Here is a 27,240-nt window from a genome sequence, read left to right as displayed (position 1 = left end):
TTTAAGAGTTCTCTAGAGCCAGGATATTGAAAGAGCTCTTGGCCATGGATGACCATATTTCCACCCAGTCCTCATATGAGTTGGTTGTGTTTAATCCTTCTTTTCAACATAATTTACAATCAACTTTAGGAAACGCCTTATAGTAGAGTACTCTTACATACTCATATGAAAGAGATGAGTCCAGGAGTGCTGTTGCATCCTGCTGGGAAACAGTGGGCAGGAATCAAAGGACTTACAGTCCAGGAAAACTGAGGAAATGATGTAAAGCTGCTGTTTCTATGTGTGTTTCCATCCACTCTCCAATTACATGATAGTAGGTTAATTGGCTTTTGTCTATAATGGCCCTAGTGCATGTGTCAGGGACCCTAAATAGTAAGCTCCTTGGTTACATATTGCACAGTCACATCAGTCTGCAACGTGCTGCGTAAATTGATGGTGCTATACAAATACCTGTAATAAATGAAAAATCCCACCTTCCTTATTGCCTTTTTGTGCATTTCACCAAAATAGATACATTTTGCCAAAATCTTTTGATTTTAGAAAAAAAAAAAAAGAGGGAATCTAAAACTCTCAATTTTACTCTCTCTATAACCATCTATCTTACTTATCGGGAACATATTTCATGTCTTTTCACCCATTGCCTCTTTGTTTTGTAGTCTCAGATAAAAGACCCTTTGTGATTCATCTCTGAATTGCTATATTAATAAATAATTGCCATATAAGTTAATGAAATGGTTTGCATTTAAGCAGAGAATAGAATTCACAGAGCAATAGTCTTGCAGAGAAATTTAAATAGCAGCCACTGCTTTAACCAATCTACTCAATGGTATATGATATATTAAAGGCTATCCATCTTTTTAGAACATGTTTTATATATATATATATATATATATATATATATATATATATATATACACACATATTGTAAAATTGCAGAAATTTTTTTTTTATGCAAGCCATAGACAAAAAACAGAGAAAAATGAAAACTAGCACTTTTTCTACTTTATTCGTTTACAAAAAAATATAGCTAATATAGATAAAGATATAAAATGTATTCTGTAATTTTTCCTGTTTAAAATGACACTAAAACTTTGACTTTGGTATCTAGCATTTCAAAGCAATTTCCCAAAATAAAATAAATTTTTTTTTTTTAAATCCTGCACTTTTGGAACGCAATAATACAAAATAATGAACACAATGAATAAAAAGGAAAAATATTAAATTTTAATGTTTAGAAAGTTTAAAATAACAGGAAAATAATAGTTATGGAGAGAAGAAGGGAAAAAGATCAAAAAGTCCTTTTGGCAATACTTCCCTTCTGGGTCACAGCACTTATTTCTTGCTCACCTGTCAGCTGACATCACAGTGTCAATCCAGGCTCTGCAGGGATCTTGACAATAATGTTGGGATCCAGTCAGGTGTTGGACCAGCAGCTAGCTCAGCCTCTTGACAAACCACTGAGAGCTTGAGCTAGTTGCTCCCTTCCCCTCCACAGCCTGGAGCTCCAGTGAGCACTGGAGTGGCAGAGCCTAGAGCTGATGATTCACAGCCACTGCTCTCTGTTTAGTGAAGACCAGGAACTGAGTGATCAGTGGTCATGTGATCTCTCCGTTTTCAATTTTAGAGCTGAGTTACAAAAGTGCAGAAAATACTCTTATACGCTGTATTATGCTTGATGTAATGTGACATAATTGGAGATCTGTACCTATTGTACTTTAGTTCTTTTTTATTTTATATATATATATATATATATATATATATATATATATATATATATATATATATATATATATATATTGGATACAATTTATCACAAAAGCATTCTTTGGATATGGTGTGTCGACTCTGTATTTTTCAATTACAGAAGACTGAAAAGTCAGAGAACTGATAGATGCCCTTGTTCTTTATCAGAAAATAAATCGCTATCGCTTGTAATTACTAAAGCATTTTCCTTATCCAACATAATTAACAGAACACAACAATCATGAAGGTTCTCACTGTGTCAGTAAATGAGGTAATTAGACAAATGTGTTGGCCTGGAAATCCTAATGCTGAGAAACATAGAACGATCGAAGCGAGGAGCAATATAAGATGATTTGATTCTCTAAAAAGATGTAGTGAACTGGTGATGGTGTTTCCTCATTGGGATAATGAATGATCTTTGTTCTGTGTGGTATGCCATATGGTCAGCCCGCCAACCAAAATTAATATTTAAGGAAAAACTGTAAACAAAGTTGCCTTTTCCATATCATTCTGCAGCCAGTTAAGATTTTCTAAAACTTAGATTTTTTACAGTAATGCCGCGTACACACGACCAGACTTTTCCAGCAGAATAGGTCCGAAGAGATTAGTCTGTTGGATAATGCGATCATGTGGGCTAGTCCGATCGTTTTTCGAAAAATAAATCCGACGGACCTAGAAATAGAACATGGTTCAAATCTATCCGACGGACTAAAATCGGGAAAACTGATCGTGTGTGTGCTGGTCCGACGGACCAAATACAACGCAAGGGAAGCTATTGGCTACTGGCTATTGAACTTCCTTGTTTAGTCCCGTTTACATCATCACGCTCTAAACTAACGGACTTTCGAATGAATTTCGTTCGTGTGTGCCCAAGTACGTTCTTCAGAAAGTCTGTTGGAACTCTGCCGAAAGTCAGTCGGGAAGACCGTCGGACCTAGTCTGCAGGCAAGTCCGGTCGTGTGCGGAATTAGCCTTTTCATCTATGGTTATGCGCCAGTCAAATGTTTGTCATGACCTGGGTCTGATCATACAACCTCTGCTGTGTCTGGTGGTGTCACTCTATTCTTGCTGAGCCACCTGGGGTGCTGAACAGCAGCCTGGACAATTCCTTGGACAACGTTGTCTTGGACCTTGTTATCCCTTGAACCCTTTGCTCCTCCCATGATCCTATTTTAGCCATGGATTTGCACTTCCTGTTTGCCAGATTATTGTGCTCTCTCCAGCCAATATCTTATTCTTGTCACTCCTGCTCTCAGCTTCCACTCGTTTTTGACCTTTGACTTGTTCATCATCGACACTTCTGCTTGATCCCAACCTGCAACCTCTTGTTATCAACCTTTAGCTTACTGACTACACTTTTGCTTGATCCCTACCTGTTATATTTGCTACTGGACCCTGGCTTGCTCACCTCCTAGTGGGGCAATCCTGAGGATCGTGACCTGGTACTAACATACAGCAAAACTCATCCCCACCCTCAGGAGCTCTCTTTTTTTCTGTGCTGTTTTCACAGTGACAGAAGGCAATCTGGGTAACATTTCTTGTATGGCAGATAGTAGACTGTGTGGCTTTACTCTAAAAGGGCAGATTTGGTGGAATTTTACCCTGGTACAAAAGGTGGTCTTTGAGGCTTTTCTTCTATGACAGATTGCAGTTTTTGTGGTCTTTCTCCTATCACAGATTATACTTTTTAAGAATTTTCTTCAATGGCCAATTGCAATTTTTGTGGCTATTTTTCTTATGACATATTGCACTTTTTGTGGCTTTTCTCCTATGGCAGATGGCAACCTGTCTGGCTTCTCTCTTATGACAAAAGGCGTTTCATGTGGCTTTTTCTTGTGAGGGAAGTGGGCTTTTGTGACTACTTCCTTTGGAACAGATGGCATATTTTCCTATGACATAACATGGTCTATGTGGCTGGTGTATTATCTGATAATGTTAGTAAAGAGAGGTAGTGATTGCACTGAGTCACTGAAAGATCCCTCTAGTCTAGTGGCTAACCTACAAACCTCTATATTAATGATGATTAATAAATAAATATGGAAGGGTAAGTTGTAATACCCATCCCCACAACTACCACTATATAACCTCCCCACAGCTGCCACAATCTCTACTACCCTCATCTCTACAGCTGCCACTATCTCAGCTCCCCCTCCCCCACCCCCACAGCTGCCACCATGCCAACTCAACCCATCGCTATAGCTTCCAGCATGCCAACTCCCCCATCCCCTCAGCTGCCACCAATTCAACTTAGCCAATCCCCATAGCTTCCACCATCCCAACTCCCCCATCCACACAGCTGCCACCATCCCAACTCACCTGAAACCCCACAATTTCCACCATCACAACTCCCCTCAACTCCACAGCTGCCACCATCCCAACTCCCCCCATCACCATAACTTCCCCTATGCCATCTCCCCCATCCCCACAGCTGCCAACATCCCAGCATCCCCAAACCCCACAGCTTCAACCATCCCAACTCCCTCCAATTCCACAGCTGCCACTATTTGAACCCCCCCTTTCCTACAGCTACCACCATGAAAATGCCCTCTCTTCTCCAGTGTTGATTGTTCCTGACCCCCCCCTTTCCCAACCATGCTACCACTACTTGCCACAACCTCAATATTCCTTCCCTCACTACCGCAGATGCCACCACCCAGCTCCCCCATCCTTGCTGTCAGAGAAATAGTGTTCAGAGAATAGGATGTACAAGTACTGGCAATCTTGTCAGTAGAAGAAATGGGTGCCATAGGCGCATCATGTGATCGATGGTTCCCCCTGCTGGCCTATAAAAGGCTGCCTCTGTCTGACCCGAGTTGCTGGATTGTCTTCAGCTCTTCCCTGTTCCAGTGTTAAACTTTCAAGTGATTCCTGTTGTGACCTTGGCTTGCCTCCTGACTTGCTCTGATCTCCTCCCCAGTGTTTGATCCCCGGCTCACAGACTTTGCTATACTTGCACCTGCCTGATTACCAGTGTTTGACCCCCCGGCTTGGCTCACAGACTTGCTATACTTGCAGCTGCATGATTACCAGTGTTTGACCCCCGGCTTGGCTCACGGACTTTGCTATACTTGCACCTTCCTGATTACCAGTGTTTGACCCCCCGGCTTGGCTCACGGATTTGCTATACTTGCAGCTGCCTAATTACCAGTGTTTGACCTCCGGCTTGGCTCATGGACCTTGCCATACTTGCACCTGCCTGATTACCAGTGTTTGACCCCCTGGCTTGGCTTATCACTTACCTGATTACCTGTGATTGACCCTCAGCTGGCCTCACCACAGCCTCCAATCTGCTCTCAGTGTTCTACCCTCAGCCAGGCTTTTACTAGTGTCCGGATTACTCCTTGTTGTCTTCTCAAGCAAAGTCTCCAAGTGATCATCAGCTCAAGCCTTCTCAACCTGCTAGCACCCCATGCTTCTTTGAGTCCTATACCCCCTGTACCACCTTCATGGGTATACTGCACTTAGCTTAGCTGCAAGGGGAGCCTCTCTCAGCATCTTGGCCTCGGAAAAGGTACCTGACACTTACAGCTGCCATCATCTCAACTCCTCCCCCTCATCACCACAGCTGTAAATATCAACTGCCAACATCTTCTTAGCTTACAATATTTAAACTCCCCTCATCCCCACAACTTCCAATATCCAAACTCCCCCTATCCCCACAGCACATAATTGTTTCAGAGGAAACCTCCCCCACTATCCCTCCAAGCAAAGTGTCACCACTGCACTTGCCACTACTCCAGTCTGCCTTCCCTCACCACCACAGGTGCCACCATCCTTACTCCCACTATCCCCTCAGTTGCCAATATCCTAACTAATTCCATCCACACAGCTACGACCCTCCCAACCCCCCCATTCCTACAGCTGCCACCATGCCAACTCCCCCCATCCCTGTTGCAGTCACAATGCCAACTTCCCCTCACCCCATTCTCGAACAACCACACTTTTGCTAGTATAATGCAAAAATATTTTTGCAAAAAAATCCACCACACCCAAAATATTCATCTAAAACTTAATTCAAAAGATGTAGTACTTAAATAAAGCTTATGGGGGATGGATGACCTTGGTTATGGGGGATGAGGGATCTCCAGTATGGGGGATGAGGGACCTCAGTTTTGGAGGATGAAGCATCCCAGTTATGGGGGATGGAAGATCCCAGTTATGGGTGATGAGGGACCTCAGTTTTGGGGGATGAAGGATCCCAGTTATGGGGGATGGAAGATCCCAGTTATGGGTGATCAGGGACCTCAGTTTTGGGGGATGAGGGACCTCAGTTTTGGGGGATGAAAGACCTCAGTTTTGGGGGATGAAGGACCTCAGTTTTGGGGGATGAAGGACCTCAGTTTTTGGGAATGAGGGACCTCAATTTTGGGGAATGAAGGACCTCGGTTTTGGGGAATGAAGGACCTCAGATATGGGGGATGGAGGACCTCAGTTATGGGGAATAACTGGCCTTATTAATGGAGGATTGAGGATCTCAGTTATGGGGGATGGAGGATCTCAGTTATGAGTGATGGATGACATCAATTATGGAGGATGGAGGACCTCAATTATGAGGTATGGGGGACCTCAGTTATGTGGGATGGAAGACTTCAGTTATGTGGGATGGAGGACCTCAGTTATGTGGGATGGAGGACCTCAGTTATGTGGGATGGAAGACTTCAGTTATGTGGGATGGAGGACCTCAGTTATGTGGGATGGAGGACCTCAGTTATGCGGGATGGAGGATCTCAATTATGGGGAATGGATGACCTCTATTATGGGGGATGAAGGACCTCTATTATGGAGGATGGAGGACCTCTGTTATGGGGGATGGAGGACCTCTGTTATAGGGGATGGAGTACTGCTGTTATAGGGGATGAAGGACCGCTGTTATGGGGGATGAGGGACCTCAATTATGGGGGATGGAGGACCTCAGCTTTTAGGGATGGAGGACCTCAGTTATGGGGGGTGGTGGACCTCAGTTATGAGGGATGGGGGACCTCAGATGTGGGGGGTGGAGGAACTCAGTTGTGAGGGATGGATGACCTCAATAATGAGGGATGGAGAACTTCAGTTATGGGCATATGAGGGATGGAGGACCCCCCCCCCCCCCATTCTGGAACAACCTCACTTTTGCTAGTATAATGCAAACATATTTTTTCAGCAAAATCCACCACACCAAGAATATGCATCTAAAACTTCATTCAAAAAATGTAGCACCTAAAATAAAGCTTATGGGGAATGGGTGACCTCTGTTATGGAGGACAGAGGACCTTAGTCATGGGGAATGGAGGACCTTTCTTTTGGGGGATGGCAGACCTCAGTTATGGAGGATGGAGAAACTCAGTTATGAGGGATGGGTGGCTTCAATTATGAGGGATGGGGGACTTCAGTTCTGGGGGATGGAAGACCTCAGTTATAGGCGTATGAGGAACCTCAGTTATGAGGGATGGAGGACTTCAGTTTTGGAGGATGGATAAAGCTCCCTTCCACAGTTGGTGGTGTCAGTGGGGAGTGTGGATACATTCAAAAAACTTTTAGATATGTTTCTTAGTGAACACAATATACGGAGCTATGGATATCAGTAGTCACACACACTCAGGTTGAACTGGATGGACCAGTGTCTTTATTAAGCCTTACCAACTATGCAACTATGAAAAACTGAAGTCAGTTCTGGGTAGAGTTGCCCCGCAATATCTTTGCATCAATATACGCACTCACAGTAACCTATCATCTATCATGGGTGAGTCTCATAGGCTGATACCAGGAGAGCCGAGAGTGACAGCTTCATTTTAGACGATGCAAATTAACTCTAATGACCTCATTTAGTATTCATAGAAGCAATATGTCTCTTCTGTATGCTATTTCTATGGAAATGAGCCACTTGCTTCAATCACTTCTGTTCTTTCCCCTTAAAGGCAAGTTCTTGTGCATTGCAGCCAATTGCAAAGGCCTAGAACAGTGTATGGTTGATGCTATTACAACGGTCCCTTGTGTACCTCTCCAAATAAACGTTATATTATCAAACACAAACCCATAAAAAATAATCACCATTTTGCATCTGCCTGTACCGCACTTCATTCCATCAAGAGGGATGAGGAGAACATCGAGGTGAACGTGGTCACATATCTCTGTGATTGCCGGAGATGTTGTTGTAGGTGTTGATTTGACGGGACAAGTGGGTGAAGTTGTAGGGTTCTCTGTATGCAAAACTTTTTTTTTGGATACCACAGGAGAGGGGTAAAAACTAAAAAAAACAAAAACAAAAAACTCTCTGCACACTGCTGTACAAATCTCTACAAAAGGTTTGCATTAAATATGACCTTCAGCCTTCCCTTTCTGATCCTCTTCTCAGGGCATCAGGCCTGAGGACTCTGGAGAGGAGTACTGAGGCCGGGATAGATAGATAGATAGATAGATAGATAGATAGATAGATAGATAGATAGATAGATAGATAGATAGATGGATAGATAGATAGATAATATTATAATACTGTATTTATTGGCGTATAACACTCACTTTTTCACCATGAAAATCGGGTGCAAATAGCGCGTGCGTGTTATACGCCAATACAAAAATGTACGTTTTTTTTCCTGAAACTTCCCTTTAAAAATGAATGTGCGTGTTATACACCTGTGCGTGTTATACACCGATACATACGGGTATATTTTTTGTATATTTTTATGAAAATATTTATATAAAATATACCGTCTTTTTTCGCTCCATAAGACGCATCTAGGTTTTAGAGGAGATAAACAAGAAGAAAAAAATATTCTGAACCAAAATGGTATACTAAAATATTTACCGGTGCCTATGAAATGCAGCCTTACCAGTGCTAATTAATTGCAGCCTGACCTGTGCCCATAAAATGCAGCCTTACCAGTGCCCATGAAATGCAGCCTGATCAGTGCCATGAAATGCAGCCTTACCTGTGCCACCTCTTGCTCGCACAGACAGACATAAAGGAGGGCTCTGATGGGGACACCTGATGTAAAGGGGGACTCTGAGGGTAACATCTGATGTAAAGGGGGACTTTGATGGGGACACCTGATGTAAAGGGGGACTCTGAGGGTAACATCTGATTTAAAGGAGAGCTCTGATGGGGACACCTGATGTAAAGGGGGACTCTGAGGGTAACATCTGATGTAAAGGGGGACTTTGATGGGGACACCTGATGTAAAGGGGGACTCTGAGGGTAACATCTGATTTAAAGGGGGACTCTGATGTGGACAGCTGATGTAAAGGATGACTCTGATGGGGACAGCTGACGTAAAGGGGGACAACAACACTTTTATGCCCCCTTATGAGTGCACCTTGTCTGCAAGTGTGGAAAATTGGTGTCATATTATCCCCTCCTCTTTACTGCATTAAAAAAATTTGTGGCTTTCCATACTGTGCTACATCAGATCCCTTTGGCATCAGCAAGAAACTTTCCCTTGAATTGCCTCCTGATCTGGAATTGTGTTCAGCTGATATTGGTATCCGGTTATGATCTTTCTACACATACATTTGTCTTTTCTTTGTACTCGTTAACAAAGAACTCCCTGAAGAAGACGAAACACGTAGGAGTACTGTAGTGATGTTATGTCAAACCAGAGAAGGACATATATGTTACAATTTTTGCTGTAGACATGACATTTTCTTGTACGTAATTCTGTTTTATCTTTACATGAATTTTAATATGTTTGTACCAATAAAATTCTTGTATACATTTACTATAATTTAAAGTGTTTTCTGGTGGCTCTAAAGTCCCCCTCAATCTACTGTGTTCTTGTCTATTAGATTATATAAAAAAATGACAAAAACAACAAAATAAAGAACCAGTACATAAGAAGAAATCATATAGATGGGAGGGAGATAACTCCTCTCGCTGCATTTTTTTAACATTACTAAGCTGGTGTAGGTCTCAAGGGAGTACCAATTTGAATTATACATATAATAAACATAACAGTTTTTTTTTCAGACTGTGATACGCTTAGAGGCAATAGTGAAAAAATCGAATATAAGAAAGTTGAGAAAAAGGCATGAAAGTAGACAATAACAAATTAGGTTACAATAATAATAATAATTATAATAATAATAACAAAAACAGGTTATATTTCATAAACTAGGAAAGGTATTGCACCTGTTCAAAGGGTGTCCTGGCCCTAACACTCTCTCCTCAATTCTTCAAGAGAAATTAAATCTCTTTTGGTTTGCATCATCAAAGTGTCTGGCGCCCAAATTAATCTATGAATAAGCACTACAGCTAGTGCGAAACCTCAGCAATTTTTCCTTGTTCGCTGTGTTTGTTGAGCTGTGATGTGATTTTCCAATAAAAGAAAGAGTCTTCTCAAGAGTGCGGCAGTCCAGAGCTTGTTTTTCGTCTGTTGCTAGTGGTAATAGCCAGCACCCGTGGCTTCCCAGCTGAAGAGACATTTTACAGCCTGCATGTGTGCTCCTGGAGCGGTGAGATCCCTTCACCCAACTTAATCTATACTGCTCTGCACCGGCTATGCTAAGTGGCCCACACTGTCAGAACACATGTCAGCTCTCCTTGACCTTGAAGTTCATCATCAGCTCTTCAGAGGCTACATTTAAAAAAAAAAAACTTTTCTTTACATTTTAGATCAGATGATGTCATCACTGGGTCTCTGTGGAAAATGCACGCAGATCGTGGCTGTCGGGGTGGGACCAGGCAGGCTGCTGTACATAACTTCCTAAAAACATCTCAGCACCCCAGCTCTGCACTCCTCTGCCCTGATGCACTCAGTGGGCTAGCTCTTAGGAGGAGTTATGCAAACATCAAAATGCCTTGATGGGTAGGGTGTCGGTCTGGAGGAGTGGGTTGTATTTTCATGCAGACCACCCTAGAACACCCACATGTGAGGCTGAGTCTTCATGATTGAAAGAACTGAAAGCCAATAAATGAAATGGACGGGCCAGGGACAGTCAGGCTGGGGAGGAAAAGGCTAGAGCAGGGGTACGTAACCTTTTGAGCACAATGTGTAAAAAAAATTGAGCGTGCCAATTTTATAACAAAAAAAATGTCATCTTCACATTCTCATTCACAGAAAGGATTTTTATAAAGTAAATGCTGTAAACTACTTTAGTAGTGAGAAATTAACATCCTGCACTCTCACGCCTCAGATCAGCCCCAATTCCTGCAACTCCACACCTGAGATTACTGTACCCCATGCTCATCTGTCCCACCGCTGTACCCCCCTGTACATCTGCCCCACCTCTGTACGCCCTTTCTCATCTGTCCCACCAATGTACCCCATTTCTCATCTGCCCACCAATGTACCACCTTTCTCATCTGCCCCATCAGTGTACTCCCTTTCTTATCTACCCCACCAATGTACCCCCTTTCTCATCTGCCCCACCACTGTACCTTCCTGCACATCTGCTCCACTGTCATACCCCCATGTACTTCTGTCTCAATGCTGAACCATCTTCTCATCTGTCCTAACACTGAGCTTATCTGCTCATCTGCCCCACCACTGTAACCCCCCTTTCTCATCTGCCCCACCACTGTACCTCCTGCACATCTTTCCTACCACTGCACTCCCTGCTCTTCTGCCCCACCACTGTAACCCCTTGCTCATGTGTTCCACTGACATACCTCCCTTCTCCTCTGTACATCTGTCCCACCTCTGTACCCTCTGCTCCTCTGCCCCACTGCTGTAACCCCCTGCTTATCTGCCCCATCAATGTACCTCCTTTCTCCTCTGCCCCAACACTGACCCCCCCCCCCCCACTCATCTTTAACACCGTTGTATCCCCCTTCTCATGTGTCCCACCACTGTAACCCCCTGCTCATTTGTCCCATCACTGTACCCCCCCTGCTTTTCTGTCCCACCGCTGAACCCCCTTCTCATCCTTCCCACCACTGTATCTCCTGCACATGTGCCCCACCACTGTACCCCCTTGCTCTCCTGTCCCACCACTGTAACCCCCCTGCTCATCTGCCCCACCACTGTACCTCCCAGCACATCTGCTCCACTGCCATATCCCCATGTTCTTCTGTCTTACTACTAAATCACCTTGTCATCTGTCCTAATACTGAACCCATCTGCTTATCTGCCCCACCACTGTAACCCACTTTCTCATCTGCCCCACCAAGGTACCTCCTGCACATCTGTCTCACCTCTGTACCCCCTGCTCTCCTGCCCCACCACTGTAACCCCCTGCTCATCTGTCCTACCAATACACCTCCTTTCACATCTGCCCCACTGCTCTACTCCCCTGCTTTTCTGTCCCACCACTGTAACCCCCTTCTCATCTGCCCCAACTCTAAACTCCCCTGCTCATCTGACCCAGCACTGAACCCCCCTGCTCTTCTATCCCACTGCTGAACCCCCTTCTCATCTCTTCATCTCTTCCACCACTGTACCTCCCTGCACATCTGCCCCCCGCTGTACTCTCCTGCTCATCTGTCCCAAAACGCTTTGTGTGCCGCTTGCTTCACAAGTTCCGGGGGTTGCCTAACCCTTGGCTAGATGATTTATTGAATGTACCTTTAATGATAGACTAACCCAAACATTATGGGGGAAGGAACATTTATGAATATTTGTGGAATAGATACCTATATCAATAATAATCTGATTATCTAAGCTTTTTCTAAAGTATCGTAGGAAAAAAAATGGTTGCTTGCTGTGGACCTTGCCATATTCCAGACACGTTTCTTCACTATTGTTCAAGGCGCTCAGCAAATCAAAGCACAATCTAAACCCATCGATAGGATAATTATCACAACAAAGACTCATGCCAAGAGCTTTCAACTCATGCATTCTAAATCACACCACTGAATCAGGAATGGAACTGACACAAGACATTTGGAATTGGACATGCCTCTTGTTTCATAATAAGAAAAATATTTAAAAAAAATAATAAAATCTGAGTGGCAGGGTAGATTTGATACTAGAATTATCACTCTCACTCTGACGTTTGTGGCGATACCATGGCTTTGTGCAGGTGACCGGTACTTATTGAAACAGCTAGGGTCTATTTCACCCCTGATGACTTCCCTGCAATCTAGGTGACAGGTACACTTTAGGGAGACATCAGGGGTCTATTTGAGCCCTGATGTCTCCCCTGCCCCCCAGGTGGCAGGTATACTTTATGGATATATCAGAGACCTATTTGACCCTTGTTGCCCCCCAGGTGGCAAGTACACTTTATGGATACATCAGGGGTTTATTTGACCCCTGATATCTCCCCTGCCCCCCAGGTGGCAGGTATACTTTATGGATACATCAGAGATCTATTTGACCCTTGTTGCCCCCCAGGTGGCAGGTACACTTTATGGATACATCAGAGATCTATTTGACCCCTGATGTCTCCCCTGCCCTCCAGGTGACATGTACACTTTATGGAGACATCAGGGGTTTATTTGACCCCTGATGTCTTCCATACCCTTCAGAGGACAGGTATACTTTATGAATACATCAAGGATATATTTGACCCCTGATGTCTCCCCTACCCTCCAGGAGACAGGTACATTTTATGGCGACATCAGGGGTCTAGCAGACCCCTGATGTCTCCCCTGTCCTCCAGGTAACAGGTACACTTTATGGATACATCAGGGCTCTTTTTGACCTCTGATGCTCTCTAGGTGATAGGTACATTTTATGGAGACATCAGGGGTCTATTTAAACCCCTGATGTCTCCCCTGCTCTCCAACTGACAGATACACTCTATGGAAATATCAGGGGTCTATTAGACCCCTGATGTCTTCCCTACCTTTCAGGTAACAGGTACACTTTATGGATACATCAGGGCTCTTTTTGACCTCTGATGCTCTCCAGGTGACCGGTACATTTTTTGGAGACATCAAGGGTCTATTAGACCCTTGATGTCTCCCCTGCCCCCCAGGTGGCAGGTATACTTTATGGATACATCAAAGATCTATTTGACCCCTGATGTCTCCCCTGCCCTCCAGGTGACCGGTACATTTTTTGGAGACATCAGGGATCTATTAGACCCTTGAAGTTGCCTCTGCCCTCCAGGTGACAGGTACACTTTATGGATACATCAAAGATCTATTTGACCCCTGATGTCTCCCCTGCCCTCCAGGTGACCGGTACATTTTTTGGAGACATCAGGGATCTATTAGACCCTTGATGTCTCCTCTGCCCTCCAGGTGACAGGTACACTTTATGTAGACATCAGAGAACTATCAGGGATCTATTTGACCCTTAATGTCTCTTCTACCAAAGATAGCAGCTAGCCAAGCACAGATTGTGCTTGCTTAACTGCTTCCCTGGCTGTAACAATCAGGGAACAACAGCTCTGAACCCAGAAGTGACAAAATCCTTGTCTTGTCCAGGTTTATTCATCAAAGAGGAGATCAGGGAATAGAAGTTGCTCTATCCCCTCTGTAGGATGCTGTCCCAAAGAAATGAGAGAGCCCAGGAACCACAATGGGCGCAGACGGGATGAGGGGTTCGCCTTCACATTGCTGTAGAAGTGATTGGGCAGCTGTAAAAAAAAAAAAATATATATGTATATATATATATATATATATATATATATATATATATATATATATATATATATATATATATATATGTATATGTATATATATTATATGCTTTACTAATGATTAAATGACAATCTTTTTTTTTAAATCAGAGAAAGTTTATTAAATAACAAAAGCATATAAGTACAACTTGCAGTTTACATCTCAAGCATACATTTTTTGTCACAGCACATAAACTTGTTCACCTCTACAAAAGGAATATTCAAGCATTTATTTGACCACTTCTCATGCCATATCGTCCCAACCACCTTATTTATTGGCACCGTATATCCTAGCTGTGCCTCGATTCACCCATACAAAATCACTTACAGTGGGTGTCTAACAGTTAGTGCCCCCCCCCCCCCCCCCAACGCAAATCTCACTTCCCTTGCTCTTATCTCAGCAGTCTGTCCATGACCAGATCTACCGGTGAAAGGCCGGGAGTATCCAACCAGAGTGCCCAGAGTTTCTCAAACTTTCCCGGTCGCCCTCTATGTTGAAAAATGCACTTTTCCATTCTTATAGTGTCCCCCATTTGGCCAATCCACTCCCCCAGTGTTGGAGGCTCGGTCGCCTTCCTATGCCGAAGAATCATCTTTCGTGCTTGGAACAGGGCCCTGGCCACGGCCTGTCTACTATTGTTCCCCATGGAAACATCGTCTAGGATCCCGAGTAGACACGGTTTCGGGTCTGAGGGTATGGTAATCTGAAACACTCTGTTAATAGTGTCCAGTTCCCCTGTCCAGAATAGGTGTAGTTTGGGGCATCTCCACAGCAGGTGTATCAAATCCCCGTGGTCTCTCGCGCACCTGGGGCAGTCTGAGTCCTGTCGCACCCCCATCCTAAACAGTCTGGCAGGCGTGTAGTGTACTCTGAGCACAATATATAATTGAGATAGCTGCTGGGCCACATTTACCAAGCAAGATTGTACTGCCTGTAGTGCCTCCTCCCATTGCTCATCCTCAAATATACCACAATCCCTCCTCCATTTATTTAGTGCCGCCTGCGGAAATCCTCCGAGGCAGGCAGTAAGGACCATAGAGTAAGTTCTAGAGATAAAGCCCTGGAACTGTGTTACGTTAGCCATAGATCGGAAGATCGGGGTCGGTGAAAGAGTCCACGGGGTCCCCCCAGCCTGCGCCTTCACTGCATGTTGCAGTTGTAGGTAGTAGAAAAGCATGGACTGTGGGAGATGAAATCTCTCCCTCAAATCGGGGAAGGGAGCCAGCCTCCCTGCTGTAAAAATTTGTCCCAAATGCGTAACCCCATATCTCTTCCACCGAGCGCCACAATCCAGCAATAGTAGCTCCTCATAGTGCCTATTCTCCCATATTGGGCTGTACTCAGTGAAGCCCTCCACCCCCTGTAGTTGTCAAAGTTTATTCCAGATTTTCTGCATAAGAGCGTAAGTGGGCAGTCGTTTGTTTGATTTTGCGTAGGCCAAGGCCTCCATACCTGAGGGTACATCGCCATGGCCGGAAGCCAAGCACATCAGGGCCTTAATTGGTTCCAAACATATGGTCCCCTCCTCTCCCCCTGTCCCCCCCCCGGCATAGCCCTGGCTATATGCTGTGCCTGCGCTGCCAGGTAGTAGGCCCAAGGATTAGGGAGGGCGAGGCCCCCTGCCTCCTTGGACTTTTGTAATTGTTGTAGTTTTATACTTGGGGGTTTATCTAACCAAATGAAAGCTCTAAAAATTTAGTTGATAATGCGAAAGAACTTCAGAGGGATTAACATAGGGGTATTGTGCAGAATATATAGAAGTTGGGGCATAAAGATCATCTTTATCAGGTTGACTCTTACGACCAGAGACATCTTAAGACGGGACCAAATTTTAGTTTTGTTTCTAATTCTATTTAATAGTGGGGTTAGGTTAAGGGAAATATAGTCAAGAGGTTCCGACGTGACCTGTATACCCAGGTACTTCATACCCGTGGACACCGGCACGCCATGTATCATCCGACCTCCACTGTCCGGATTGGCATCCAGCAGCAGCAGGGAGGATTTGGTCCAGTTTATGATCAGTCTTGAATACACTCCAAACTTTCCTATTGCTTCCATAGCCTCCCGCAGGGAATCAGATGTGTCTCCCAGAAGTAGCATGGTATCGTCTGCGTAGAGCATGATTTTTTCCTGAAACCTCCCATACTGGAAGCCTCGCACCCTCTGATTTGCTCTAATCAAGGATGCCATGGGTTCGATGGCAACGGCAAAAAGGAGGGGCGACAGTGGGCACCCTTGCCGAGTGCCCCTATGCAGGGTGAATGGGGCAGAAATGTGTCCTGCCTCTCTGATAGTCGCCCGAGGTGAGCAGTATAATAGCTTCACCCATGACAGAAACCCTTCGCCGAAGCCAAACTTACCCATGACAGCCCATAAATATTCCCACTCCACGCTGTCAAATGCCTTGTGGGCGTCCAGAGAGCGCAAGGCCCCGTCGCCCACATTCTCCCCCTGTGTTTGAAGGTTTAGGTAAAGCCTACGGAGATTAATGGCTGTGGACTTTTGGGGCATGAAACCTGCCTGGTCTGAGTGTATAATGTAGGAGATAACCCCATTGAGTCTCAAGGCCAAAACCTTGGCCAGGAGTTTGATATCACTCTGTAAAAGCGATATCGGTCTGTATGAGCCTGGGTCTAAGGGGTCTTTACCTGGTTTTAGGAGGAGAACAATATTAGCCCTGCTCATGGAGTCAGGCAGGCTCTGGCATTCCCTAGCGTAGTTAAGAACCCTCAGCAGGCGAGGCAGAATTTCCTCCCCATATTGTTTGAAGACTTCCATTGGGAGGCCGTCATCCCCTGGGGCCTTTGAGTTCAGAAAGAGGCTAAGAGCCCCTTGCAGTTCCTCCAGACTAATTGGAGAGTCCAGGAGTGCTCTGTGAGAATCAGAGAGTTTAGGCAGCTCAATTCCCTGCAGGTAATCCCTTAAGTCAGTGGTCGAATAAGTCGCCCTGGATTTGTACAAATCAGAGTAAAACCTCACCAGTTCTGCCATAACCTGAGTTTGGGTGTTTACCAGCCTCCCCCCCTCAGTGCGCAACGCTCCAATAGACGGAGACATCTGGGAGACCTTAACTATTTTGGCCAAAAGGTGGCCCGTTTGCTCTCCCTCCTCATAGAAGGCCTGCTTGCTGAAAAATCTTTTGCTGTCAGCTGCCTCCCTTGAAATCCGGGTAACCACCTCCTGCGCGGCAAGCCACGCCGCCCTAGCCGCATCAGAGGGGTCGGCAATGTAATCTGCCTCTAGTCGGCTTACCAGCCGTTCCATCTGCTCCCTGATAACATGTGATTTAGATTTAATTTCCGCCACCTCATTGATCAGGAGTCCCTTGAGAAACGCTTTAAACGTCTCCCATGCCAGCCTTAAATCAGGGTGGTCCTCATGTCGTCTCCAAAACTCAGAAATCTCAGCCAACACCCTTTCATGAGATGGAAATAGGTTAAGCCAAAACGCATTGAGTTTCCATGGTGCCCTCGGCAAATCCGTAGCCGGCTTGGCAATCAAGGAAACCAATAGGGGCGAATGATCTGATATACCCCTCACCAGATATTTAATATCCTCCAATAAATGCGTCGCTTGAGGTGAGCAGAGACACAGATCAATTCTCGACAGGGAGAGGCGGGTTTTTCAAAAAACAAGAAAATTGTTTCTGCAGTGGGTTGCGATTGCGCCACGGATCAGCCCATCCAAACTCCTCCGTAAACTTCCGCAATGCCGTTCGAGCCCTCGTGCTTGAAGCTGCCGGAGGCGGATGCTTATCCATAACTGGATCCATGTAGCAATTGAAGTCTCCCACAATAATAAAGAGAACATCCGAGTGGCCCAATTGATACGTCAGCAGGACCCTCATTACCTCTGTCGTGAAAGGAGGTGGCACATATATAGCAGCAATTATACAATGCAATTGGTAAATTTTACACAGTAGTATCACATATCGTCCCTCAGCATCTATCAGTTTGTCCAACAGTTGAAAATCTATGGCCCGATGCACCAACACACTCACCCCCCTGCAATAAGAGGTGTGAGTGGAATGGAATGCACTACCCACCCAGGAAAATCCCAGGCAGGAGATCGTCTCCGGCACTAGGTGAGTCTCCTGCAGTGCATAAATGGCAGGGGAGTATTTCTTAAGAATGGTGGTTACCATGGAGCGTTTTAGAGGATTCTGAACGCCCCTAATGTTCCAGGACAGCAAAGATACAGTACACATTGAAATATCCACTCATATACATTGTAGGGTAAGGCATCGTGTGTACCCTAGGCGCTTTAGGGTGTGCATAAGTGTGGGACACCAAGTGTGACAAAATCGTAATACCTGAGTTTCAACTAAAGGAGTCCGCTTCGCCATGGAAGGTGAATTTGCATATAACACAGTTCCTCCTGTATGCCTGCCGGTTACTGCTTGAGCTGAAGCTGCGGCAATAACAGATCAAAAAAATAAGAATCATAGCTGCAAAGCAAAAAATCTCCCTGTCCCCGTGGGTACGTAAAGAGTAACATTCCCCAAGGATTGAGAATGGTCCCTCCAGCCGACAGGAGAAGAGGTAGGTTTCATTCAGTTGAGTGGGGAAAAACCGGGATAAAGTGTATGCAAAAAAACGTGGGTTGAACATACCCAAAACTCCAAATACCTCTTTGGGTAAACTAATAAGTGTTCCAATCCAAAATACTACTTAACTGTATTCAAATTAACTTCACTTGCTCTCATCGCTTGTGGAATAACAGTAGGTAATGGCTTCCCAGCCCAATAGTGTAATGACATCCGCTATGCGATCGTGTTTATATGGAGGTCTAGTCAATCTCCTTCTGCTGCATTTCTTCCTGCTTGTCTGATAATGTGTTCATTGGCATCCAACCAAGCGGACGCCTCGGCAGCCGCCTCAAAAAAGTGGGACTGGCCCCCCGCCGTAATCCGCAGTTTCGCTGGGAACAACATGGCGTACGTGGCCCTGAGCCTTTGCAATTGTTTTTTAACATCAGTGAATCTTGCTCTGCGCTTCTGTATCTCCGCTGAGTAGTCAGGAAAGAAGGAGATGCGTGCCCCGTTATATTGGACATTGCGTCGCTCTCTTGCCTGGCGCAGCACTATTTCTTTATCCTTAAAGTTAAGTAACCTGGCTATCATAGTGCGGGGCGGGTGCCCTGGTGGAAGGGGCCTGGGCGGTACCCTGTGCGCGCATTCTACCGAGTACAGTGGGGTGAATACATCTTTCCCAAACACCTGCAATAGCCATTGTTCAACAAAGTCAGTGGGGTCCCTACCCTCCATCTTCTCAGGGAGCCCCACAATATGGATATTGTTCCGTCTCAGGCGGTTTTCAATTTCGTCAGATTTAAGTTCATTTGCCCTAGCAATCCTGGCTGTGATTTGTGTATCTCTCAGCAGGGGTGTCAGCTTGTCCTCAATCTCACTGATGCGGCCTTCCGCCGCGGTAGTGCGCTCCCTTGTTTTCTTTAGATCATGCCTAATGAACCCCAGTTCTTCCTTCAGACCACCAAACTGATCCTGCAGAGTATGAACTGAAGCTGTGCATTTCTGTACTGCCCTTAGTATGTCTGCTAGGGAGGGCTGAACTGCTTCCTCTCCCTCATCCTCCTCCTCCATGTCAGGAAGGCTCTGGCTGGGGGACGCTGCAGGGCCCTGTGCGTGACTCCCCTCCTCTTGCTGAGTGTGAAACACCGCAGGGGTGGCAGAAATGTCCTCCCCACTCCCCTGGGTCGTCTGGGGCACTATTTTCTGGGCATAGTATAGCATGTCCCTCGGGGGGTCTTTCGCTGTACTTTTAGGAGTCTTTGGAGCCTTACCGGCCTCTTTATGCTTCTCCGTGCCTCGTGCACGCTGTGAGAGAGGTGCCGCGGCGCCGTGTTGGAAATCCGGCGTCCCAGCCTCCGCATGTTTTCGGGTCATCATGATCTCCGCAAACCTTGGCAGTGACTCCAGGCACATCATTGGGGACTCCTGCGCTGGGTTCAGCCTGATTTCGGGTGTTGTAGCTGGCTGGGAAGAGGATCGTTGCAGGATCAGTGCGGGAGCTCCGTGATGCACGTCCTCTCACATGCCGTTCTCGGCCACACCCCCAAATGAATATCTTTAGTGCTTATATGCTAATGTTAGGTTCTTTATACACTATCAGGCTCCCTTGTTAGAATAACTTTGCCGGGGATGACACTACATGGATCCAAATTCATCCGGTTCCTGCTGAACCAGCCAATTTTCAATCAATGTGTGGCTAGCTTTAGTCATGGTAATGAAAACCAATTATTATATGTTTTACTAATGATTAAATTACAATATTAAGTTCTTATATGCTAATGATGGGTTCCCTCTGCAAAAAAATGACTTTGCTAAAAGATGTTATTTGAATAAACTGGTGTTCTCCCGTCTGCTTGGAATGTTTTATATTGCAGTGTACAGCCAAATGTTTGTCAGAATATGTGGGGGGTTTTTTGTTCACCCGCCTCTTGAGGTTGGACCACAAATTCTCAATGGAATTATGGTCTGGGGAGTTTCCTGGCCATGGACCCAAAATTTCAATGTTTTGTTTTCCCCAAGCCACTTAGTTATCACTTTTGCTGGAAAAAGCATTGTTCCTCACCAAACTGTTCTTGGATGGTTGGCAGAAGTTGCTCTCGGAGGATGTTTTTGTACCAGTCTTTATTCATGGCCACCAACTCCCTCCAGCTGAACCAATCAAAGACAGAGCTTCTTATCTTACACCAAAATCATAAGCCCGCAACCAAAACCTCCTGGTCTCCACCAACCGTCTTTGGGCAGACTATCTCCCCAAAGACCAAAGCGAAGAGTCTCGGGGTTATTTTAGACGCACAAATGTCAATGGATGCGCAAAAAGGATCTGTAGTCAGTCGATCTCACCATCTGCTGCGCATGCTTCGCAGACTCATCCCTTTTATCCCAAAGAATGACAAAGCAGTGGTAGTTGGAACAACCATTAATTCACGTCTGGACTACGCAAACTCGCTTTACATAGGATTACCACAATATCAACTTGCGCGATTACAACTGATCCAAAACACGGCGGCAAGGCTGATAACAGGAAAAAAACCCTGGGAATCCATTTCTCCTTCACTGAGGAGCTTACATTGGCTAACCGTAAAAAATCGGATCACGTTCAAGACCCTTTGCCTTACCCACAAATGCGTGCATAGAGAAGCTCCGCAAAACCTAATGGAGAAAATAAATCATTACACACCAAACCGCAGTCTTCGATCAGCCAACAAAAACCTCCTCCTCGTGCCCAAAGCCCGGTATAAATCCAAGGGTGATCGAAGATTCGCTGTCCAAGGACCTCGGCTATGGAATGCTCTACCAATCAACATCCGCCTGGAAGAAGATCACCTGGCTTTTAGGAAAAAACTCAAGACCTTCCTCTTTTAGCAGATGATCAAAGCTCACCACAGCGCCAAGAGGCGATTCAGTTCGCATTGTGCGCTATATAAGTATTTCATTCATTCATTCATTCATGGCTGTGTTCTTAGGCAAAATTGTGAGTGAGCCCTCTGCCTTGGCTGAGAAGCAACCCCACATATGAATGGTCTCAGGATGCCTTATTGTTGGCATGACACAGGACTGATGGTAGCTCTCACCTTTTTTTCTCCAGACAATGTTTTTTCCAGGATGCCCTAAATAATCGAAAAAAGGGATTCATCAGAGAAAATTACTTTACCCCAGTCCTCAGCAGTCCATTCCCTGTACCTTTTGCAGAATATCAGTCCGTCCCTAATGTTGTTCCTGGAGAGAAGTGGTTTCTTTGCTGTCCTTCTTGACACCAGGTCATCCTCCAAAAGTCTTTGCCTCATTGTGCATTCAGATGCACTCAGACCTGCCTGCTTCCATTCCTGAGCAAGCTCTGCACTGGTGGTTCCCCGATCCCACAGCTGAATCAACTGTAGGAGACGGTCCTGGCGCTCGCTTTACTTTCTTGGGTGCCCTGAAGCCTTCTTCGCAAATGCAGTGGAAATGTTGGATTTTTTCAGTTGGATTTTGGCCCAAACTTGTCTTGCATACACACGGTCGCACAAAGTTGTCGGAAAATCCGATCATTCAGAACACAGTGACCTAGAACGCGTACAACGGGACTATAAAAAGGACAGTAGCCCATCACTTCCGTCTCGTAATTTATTCTGAGCATGCGTGGCACTTTGTCCGTCGCAATTGTCTACACACGATCGTAATTTAAATGATCGGATTTTGTTGTCGGAAAATTTTAGATCCTGCTCTCAAACTCTGTGTGTCGGAAATTCTGATGGAAAAAGTCAGATGGAGCCCACACACGATCGGATTTTCTGATAAGATCCGATCGCACATTTTCCATCAGAAAGTCCGACCGTGTGTACAGGGCATCAGATTCAATAAAAATGTTCCATCTTTGCAGTTCGATTTTTTTCCATTCACTCTACTCAAAATTCATGGTCAAACTGGCCTCTTTAACTCTTAGGTAATCGAATGGATGACAGGGGAAAGGCCAGCTTAAGTCTTCAGTTTTGCAGCGAGAGTTGAGTCAGGGTCAAGCTGTGAAGGTGTTCCAAAATAACAGGAATTAATGTCTCATATAGTTAATTATTAATATTATTATACAAGATTTACAGTAGCGCCAACAGTTTACGCAGGGCTTTACAATATAAAAGGGAGACAATACAGTTATAATACAATAAAATACAAGAGTATTAAGAGGGCCCTGCTCAGAAGAGCTTACAATCTAATAGGGTGGGGCAGGTGGTACAAAAGGTTGTAACTGTGGGGAATAAGCTGATGGGAGTGATAAAAGATTAGTTGGAGTTGTGATAGGCTTTTCCTGAAGAGATGAGTTTTCAGGGATCGCCTGAAGGTAGTAAGAGTAGGGGATAGCCGGACAGTTGGAGGTAGCGAGTTCCAGAGGCTGGTAGAGGCTCTGGAGAAATCCTAGAGACGAGCATGAGAGGATGTATTTAATGTATGTAATTAATGATGCATTGCCTGTGAAATATCCTAAATGAATGAGATAATATAAAAAATGTGTAGGCATGTCAGGTCCTATAAAATATCTTTTTAAAATTGGAGCTCAAAAGCCTCTTGATTTGGTCAAGAAACTGGGTCCTTCAGATGCATGGAGATAATTTATCTAATTTGTAATCCTTTTATTTCTAACACTTCTCTTCTTAATGTTTCCTTTCTCAGTCAAAATAGCAAAAAGAACCAGGATCAGGACTATGTTATATGGAACATACAATTTTGAGTTACAAAAGCACATAGAATGCAGTGGTCAGGAGTATGCATAGAGCAGCACAGCTTATAGAGTGCAGTGGTCAATAGTATGCATAAAGCAGCTCAGCTTATAGAGTGCAGTGGTCAGGAGTATGCATAGAGCAGCTCAGCTTATAGAGTGCAGTGGTCAGGAGTATGCATAGAGCAGCTCAGCTTATAGAGTGCAGTGGTCAAGATGATGCATAGAGCAGCTCAGCTTATAGAGTGCAGTGGTCAAGATGAGGCATAGAGCAGCTCAGCTTATAGAGTGCAGTGGTCAAGATGATGCATAGAGCAGCTCAACTTATAGAGTGCAATAGTCAGGAGTATGTATACAGCAGCACAGCTTACAGATGTCAGTGTCAGGAGTATGCATAAAGCAGCTCCACTTATGGAGTGCAATGGTCAGGAATATGCATACAGGAACACAACTTATAGAGTGCAGTGGTCAGGTCAGGAGTATTCATAGAACAGCTCAACTTATAGAGAGCAGTGGTCAGGAGTATGTAGCTTACAGTATGCCATACAGATTGCTGAAGGCAGGTATATAAAACATACAGCACAGCATACAGAGTGTAGCATTTCTTAACATACAGAGCATAATGGTTCAAAGAATGTAATGTAAAACACAGCATACACACCGCAGAGGTCAGGATAATATTAATTAGGAGAAAGGATGTCCCAGTATTATTATCAGTGGTCACTTACCTGACAAATGATAGATGTTCTGTGTAACATCAACAGCTTTGGCTTTGCCAAGAATTATGGCAGAACTTTGTAGATATCATCAGGTGGAGGACCAATCTACCGGATGGTGCCTTCAACAAGCTGGGAGTCTTTGACCTGGGGCACCAAGTACGAGTCCCCTGACACAGTTCCAGATCTAGTGGCAGGCCTGGGGATAACACCTTTAATATCAATTGTAGTAGACGTGAAATGGAGATTGCCTCATATTTATCTGTGGCCTGGTATCTAAAACATTACGTTCTTTTTTCTTCCAGCTGCCTCTCGTGGTCCCAGCACAATGAAGGCTCTTCTATGGAGTATGGTTTTATTTTGCTTAATTTCACACGTGCTTTGTGACTGCCAGAATGACTGTGTCACCTGCAACAAGCACATGTATCAACAGGACAACTTCAACACTCTGGTGAGTACCACCCATCATGTACAACAATGTGGTTGAGCTATGTAAAGCACTAACCGATACAAAAATCAACTTGATATACAGCACAAGCTTCACCTATTGAATGCAAATACTTGGAAGGGTTTTCAAGCCTACGATATGATATAAAGACAGTAGAATGGAAATACCCAATGACATAATGATGAGGAACTTTTTTGTGGTGTTGTATCTGTTGCTTTTGAAGCCCCTAGTGCAGTGATTGTGAACCTTGGCACCCCAGATGTTTTGGAACTACATTTCCCATGATGCTCAACTACACTGCAGAGTGCATGAGCATCATGGGAAATGTAGTTCCAAAACATCTGGGGTGCCAAGGTTCGCCATCACTGCCCTAGTGTAATTTTGGCCACTGTTCTCTAACCTCAAGAGGTGTTGATGCAAGTATATTGTTTTTCCAAATCTGTGGTCCTCAAAAACAGACTGAGATCTTAGGACGTTACAAGATAAATGAAGGCCAAAGAGAGAGAGCAAGTTGGGGGTAGAGCATGCAAATCTACAGCTGTGGTGAAATTACTCATCTGTAAAGCTCACCATAGGTGGGTCAGTATGTCCATGTGAACGATGGGTGGAGAAATATCAACCTGTCCTCGTACACTTGACAGGTGGGTCAGTATGTCCATGCGAACGATGGGTGGAGAAATATCAACCTGTCCTCGTACACTTGACAGGTGGGTCAGTATGTCCATGTGAACGATGGGTGGAGAAATATCAACCTGTCCTCGTACACTTGACAGGTGGGTCAGTATGTCCATGTGAACGATGGGTGGAGAAATATCAACCTGTCCTCGTACACTTGACAGGTGGGTCAGTATGTCCATGCGAACGATGGGTGGAGAAATATCAACCTGTCCTCGTACACTTGACAGGTGGGTCAGTATGTCCATGTGAACGATGGGTGGAGAAATATCAACCTGTCCTCGTACACTTGACAGGTGGGTCAGTATGTCCATGTGAACGATGGGTGGAGAAATATCAACCTGTCCTCGTACACTTGACTGGTGGGTCAGTATGTCCATGTGAACGATGGGTGGAGAAATATCAACCTGTCCTCATACACTTGACTGGTGGGTCAGTATGTCCATGTGAACGATCGGTGGAGAAATATCAACCTGTCCTCATACACTTGACATACAGTGGTGTGAAAAAGTGTTTGCCCCCTTCCTCATTTCCTGTTCCTTTGCATGTTTGTCACACTTAAGTGTTTCGGAACATCAAACCAATTTAAACAATAGTCAAGGACAACACAAGTAAACACAAAAGGCAATTTGTAAATGAAGGTGTTTATTATTAAAGGTGAAAAAAAATCCAAACCATCATGGCCCTGTGTGAAAAAGTGATTGCCCCCTAAACCTAATAACTGGTTGGACCACCCTTAGCAGCAACAACTGCAACTAAGCGTTTGCGATAACGTGCAATAAGGCTTTTACAGCGTCCTGGAGGAATTTTGGCCCACTCATCTTTGCAGAATTGTCCTAATTCAGTTACATCAGAGGGTTTTCGAGCATGAACGGCCTTTTTAAGGTCATACCACAACATCTCAATAGGATTCAGGTCAGGACTTTGGATAGGCCACTCCAAAGTCTTCATTTTGTTTTTCTTCAGCCATTCGGTGGTGGACTTGCTGGTGTGTTTAGGATCATTGTCCTGCTGCAGAACCCAAGTTCGTTTCAGCTTGAGTACACGAACAGATGGTCGGACATTCTCCTTCAGGATCTCTTGGTAGACAGCAGAATTCATAGTTCCTTTTATCACGGCAAGTCTTCCAGGTCCTGAAGCAGCAAAACAGCCCCAGACCATCACACTACCACCACCATATTTTACTGTTGGTATAATGTTCTTTTTATGAAATGCAGTGTTCCTTCTACGCCAGATATACTTGGACACACACCTTCCAAAGAGTTCCACTTTTGTCTCATCGGTCCACAGAATGTTGTCCCAAAAGTCTTGGGGATCATCAAGATGTGTTGTGGAGAAATTGAGACGAGCTTTGATGTTCTTTTTGCTCAGCAGTGGTTTTCTCCTTGGAACTCTGCCATGCAGGCCATTTTTGCCCAGTCTTTTCCTGATGGTGGAGGCATGAACGCTGACCTTAACTGAGGCAAGTGAGGCCTGCAGTTCCTTGGACGTTGTTGTGGGGTCTTTTGTGACCTCTTGGATGAGTCGTTGCTGCGCTCTTGGGGTAATTTTGGGTGGCCGGCCACTCCTCGGAAGGTTCACCACTGTTCCATGTCTTCGCCATTTGTGGATAATGGCTCTTACTGTGGTTCGCTGGATTCCCAAAGCTTTGGAAATGGCTTTATAACCCTTTCCAGACTGATAGATCTCAATTACTTTCTTTCTTAATTGTTCCTGAATTTCTTTGGGTCTCGGCATGATGTGTAGCTTTTAAGGATCTTCTGGTGGACCTTACTGTGTCAAGCAGCTCCTATTTAAGTGATGCCTTGATTGTGAACCGGTGTGGCAATAATCAGGCCTGGGTGTGGCTAGAGAAATTGAACTCAGGTGTGGACAACCACAGTTATAGTATGTTTTAACAAGGGGGGCAATCACTTTTTCACACAGGGCCATGATGGTTTGGATTTTTTTCACCTT

The 27,240-nt window shown here is 44.9% G+C and overlaps 1 protein-coding gene across 1 annotated transcript in view; it reads left to right on the top strand.

Moving 5' to 3' along the window:
- The window catches only part of PNOC (prepronociceptin), a 192,902-nt gene that overhangs the window by 39,843 nt on the left and 125,819 nt on the right, over positions 1 to 27,240 (top strand). Inside the window, exon 2 of the mRNA XM_077489255.1 lies at positions 24,467 to 24,612. Within this exon, the coding sequence (XP_077345381.1) occupies positions 24,490 to 24,612 (123 nt within the window). The 5' untranslated portion in view covers positions 24,467 to 24,489. The remainder of the gene's footprint in view (positions 1 to 24,466; positions 24,613 to 27,240) is intronic.

This window comes from Lithobates pipiens, unplaced genomic scaffold, assembly GCF_037356315.1.
Source record: "Lithobates pipiens isolate NorthernLeopardFrog02 unplaced genomic scaffold, aLitPip1_a1.2 Scaffold_18, whole genome shotgun sequence".
Lineage (NCBI taxonomy): Eukaryota > Metazoa > Chordata > Amphibia > Anura > Ranidae > Lithobates > Lithobates pipiens.
Note: the sequence above shows the minus strand (reverse complement) of the source record. Positions and strands in the feature narration are given on the sequence as shown.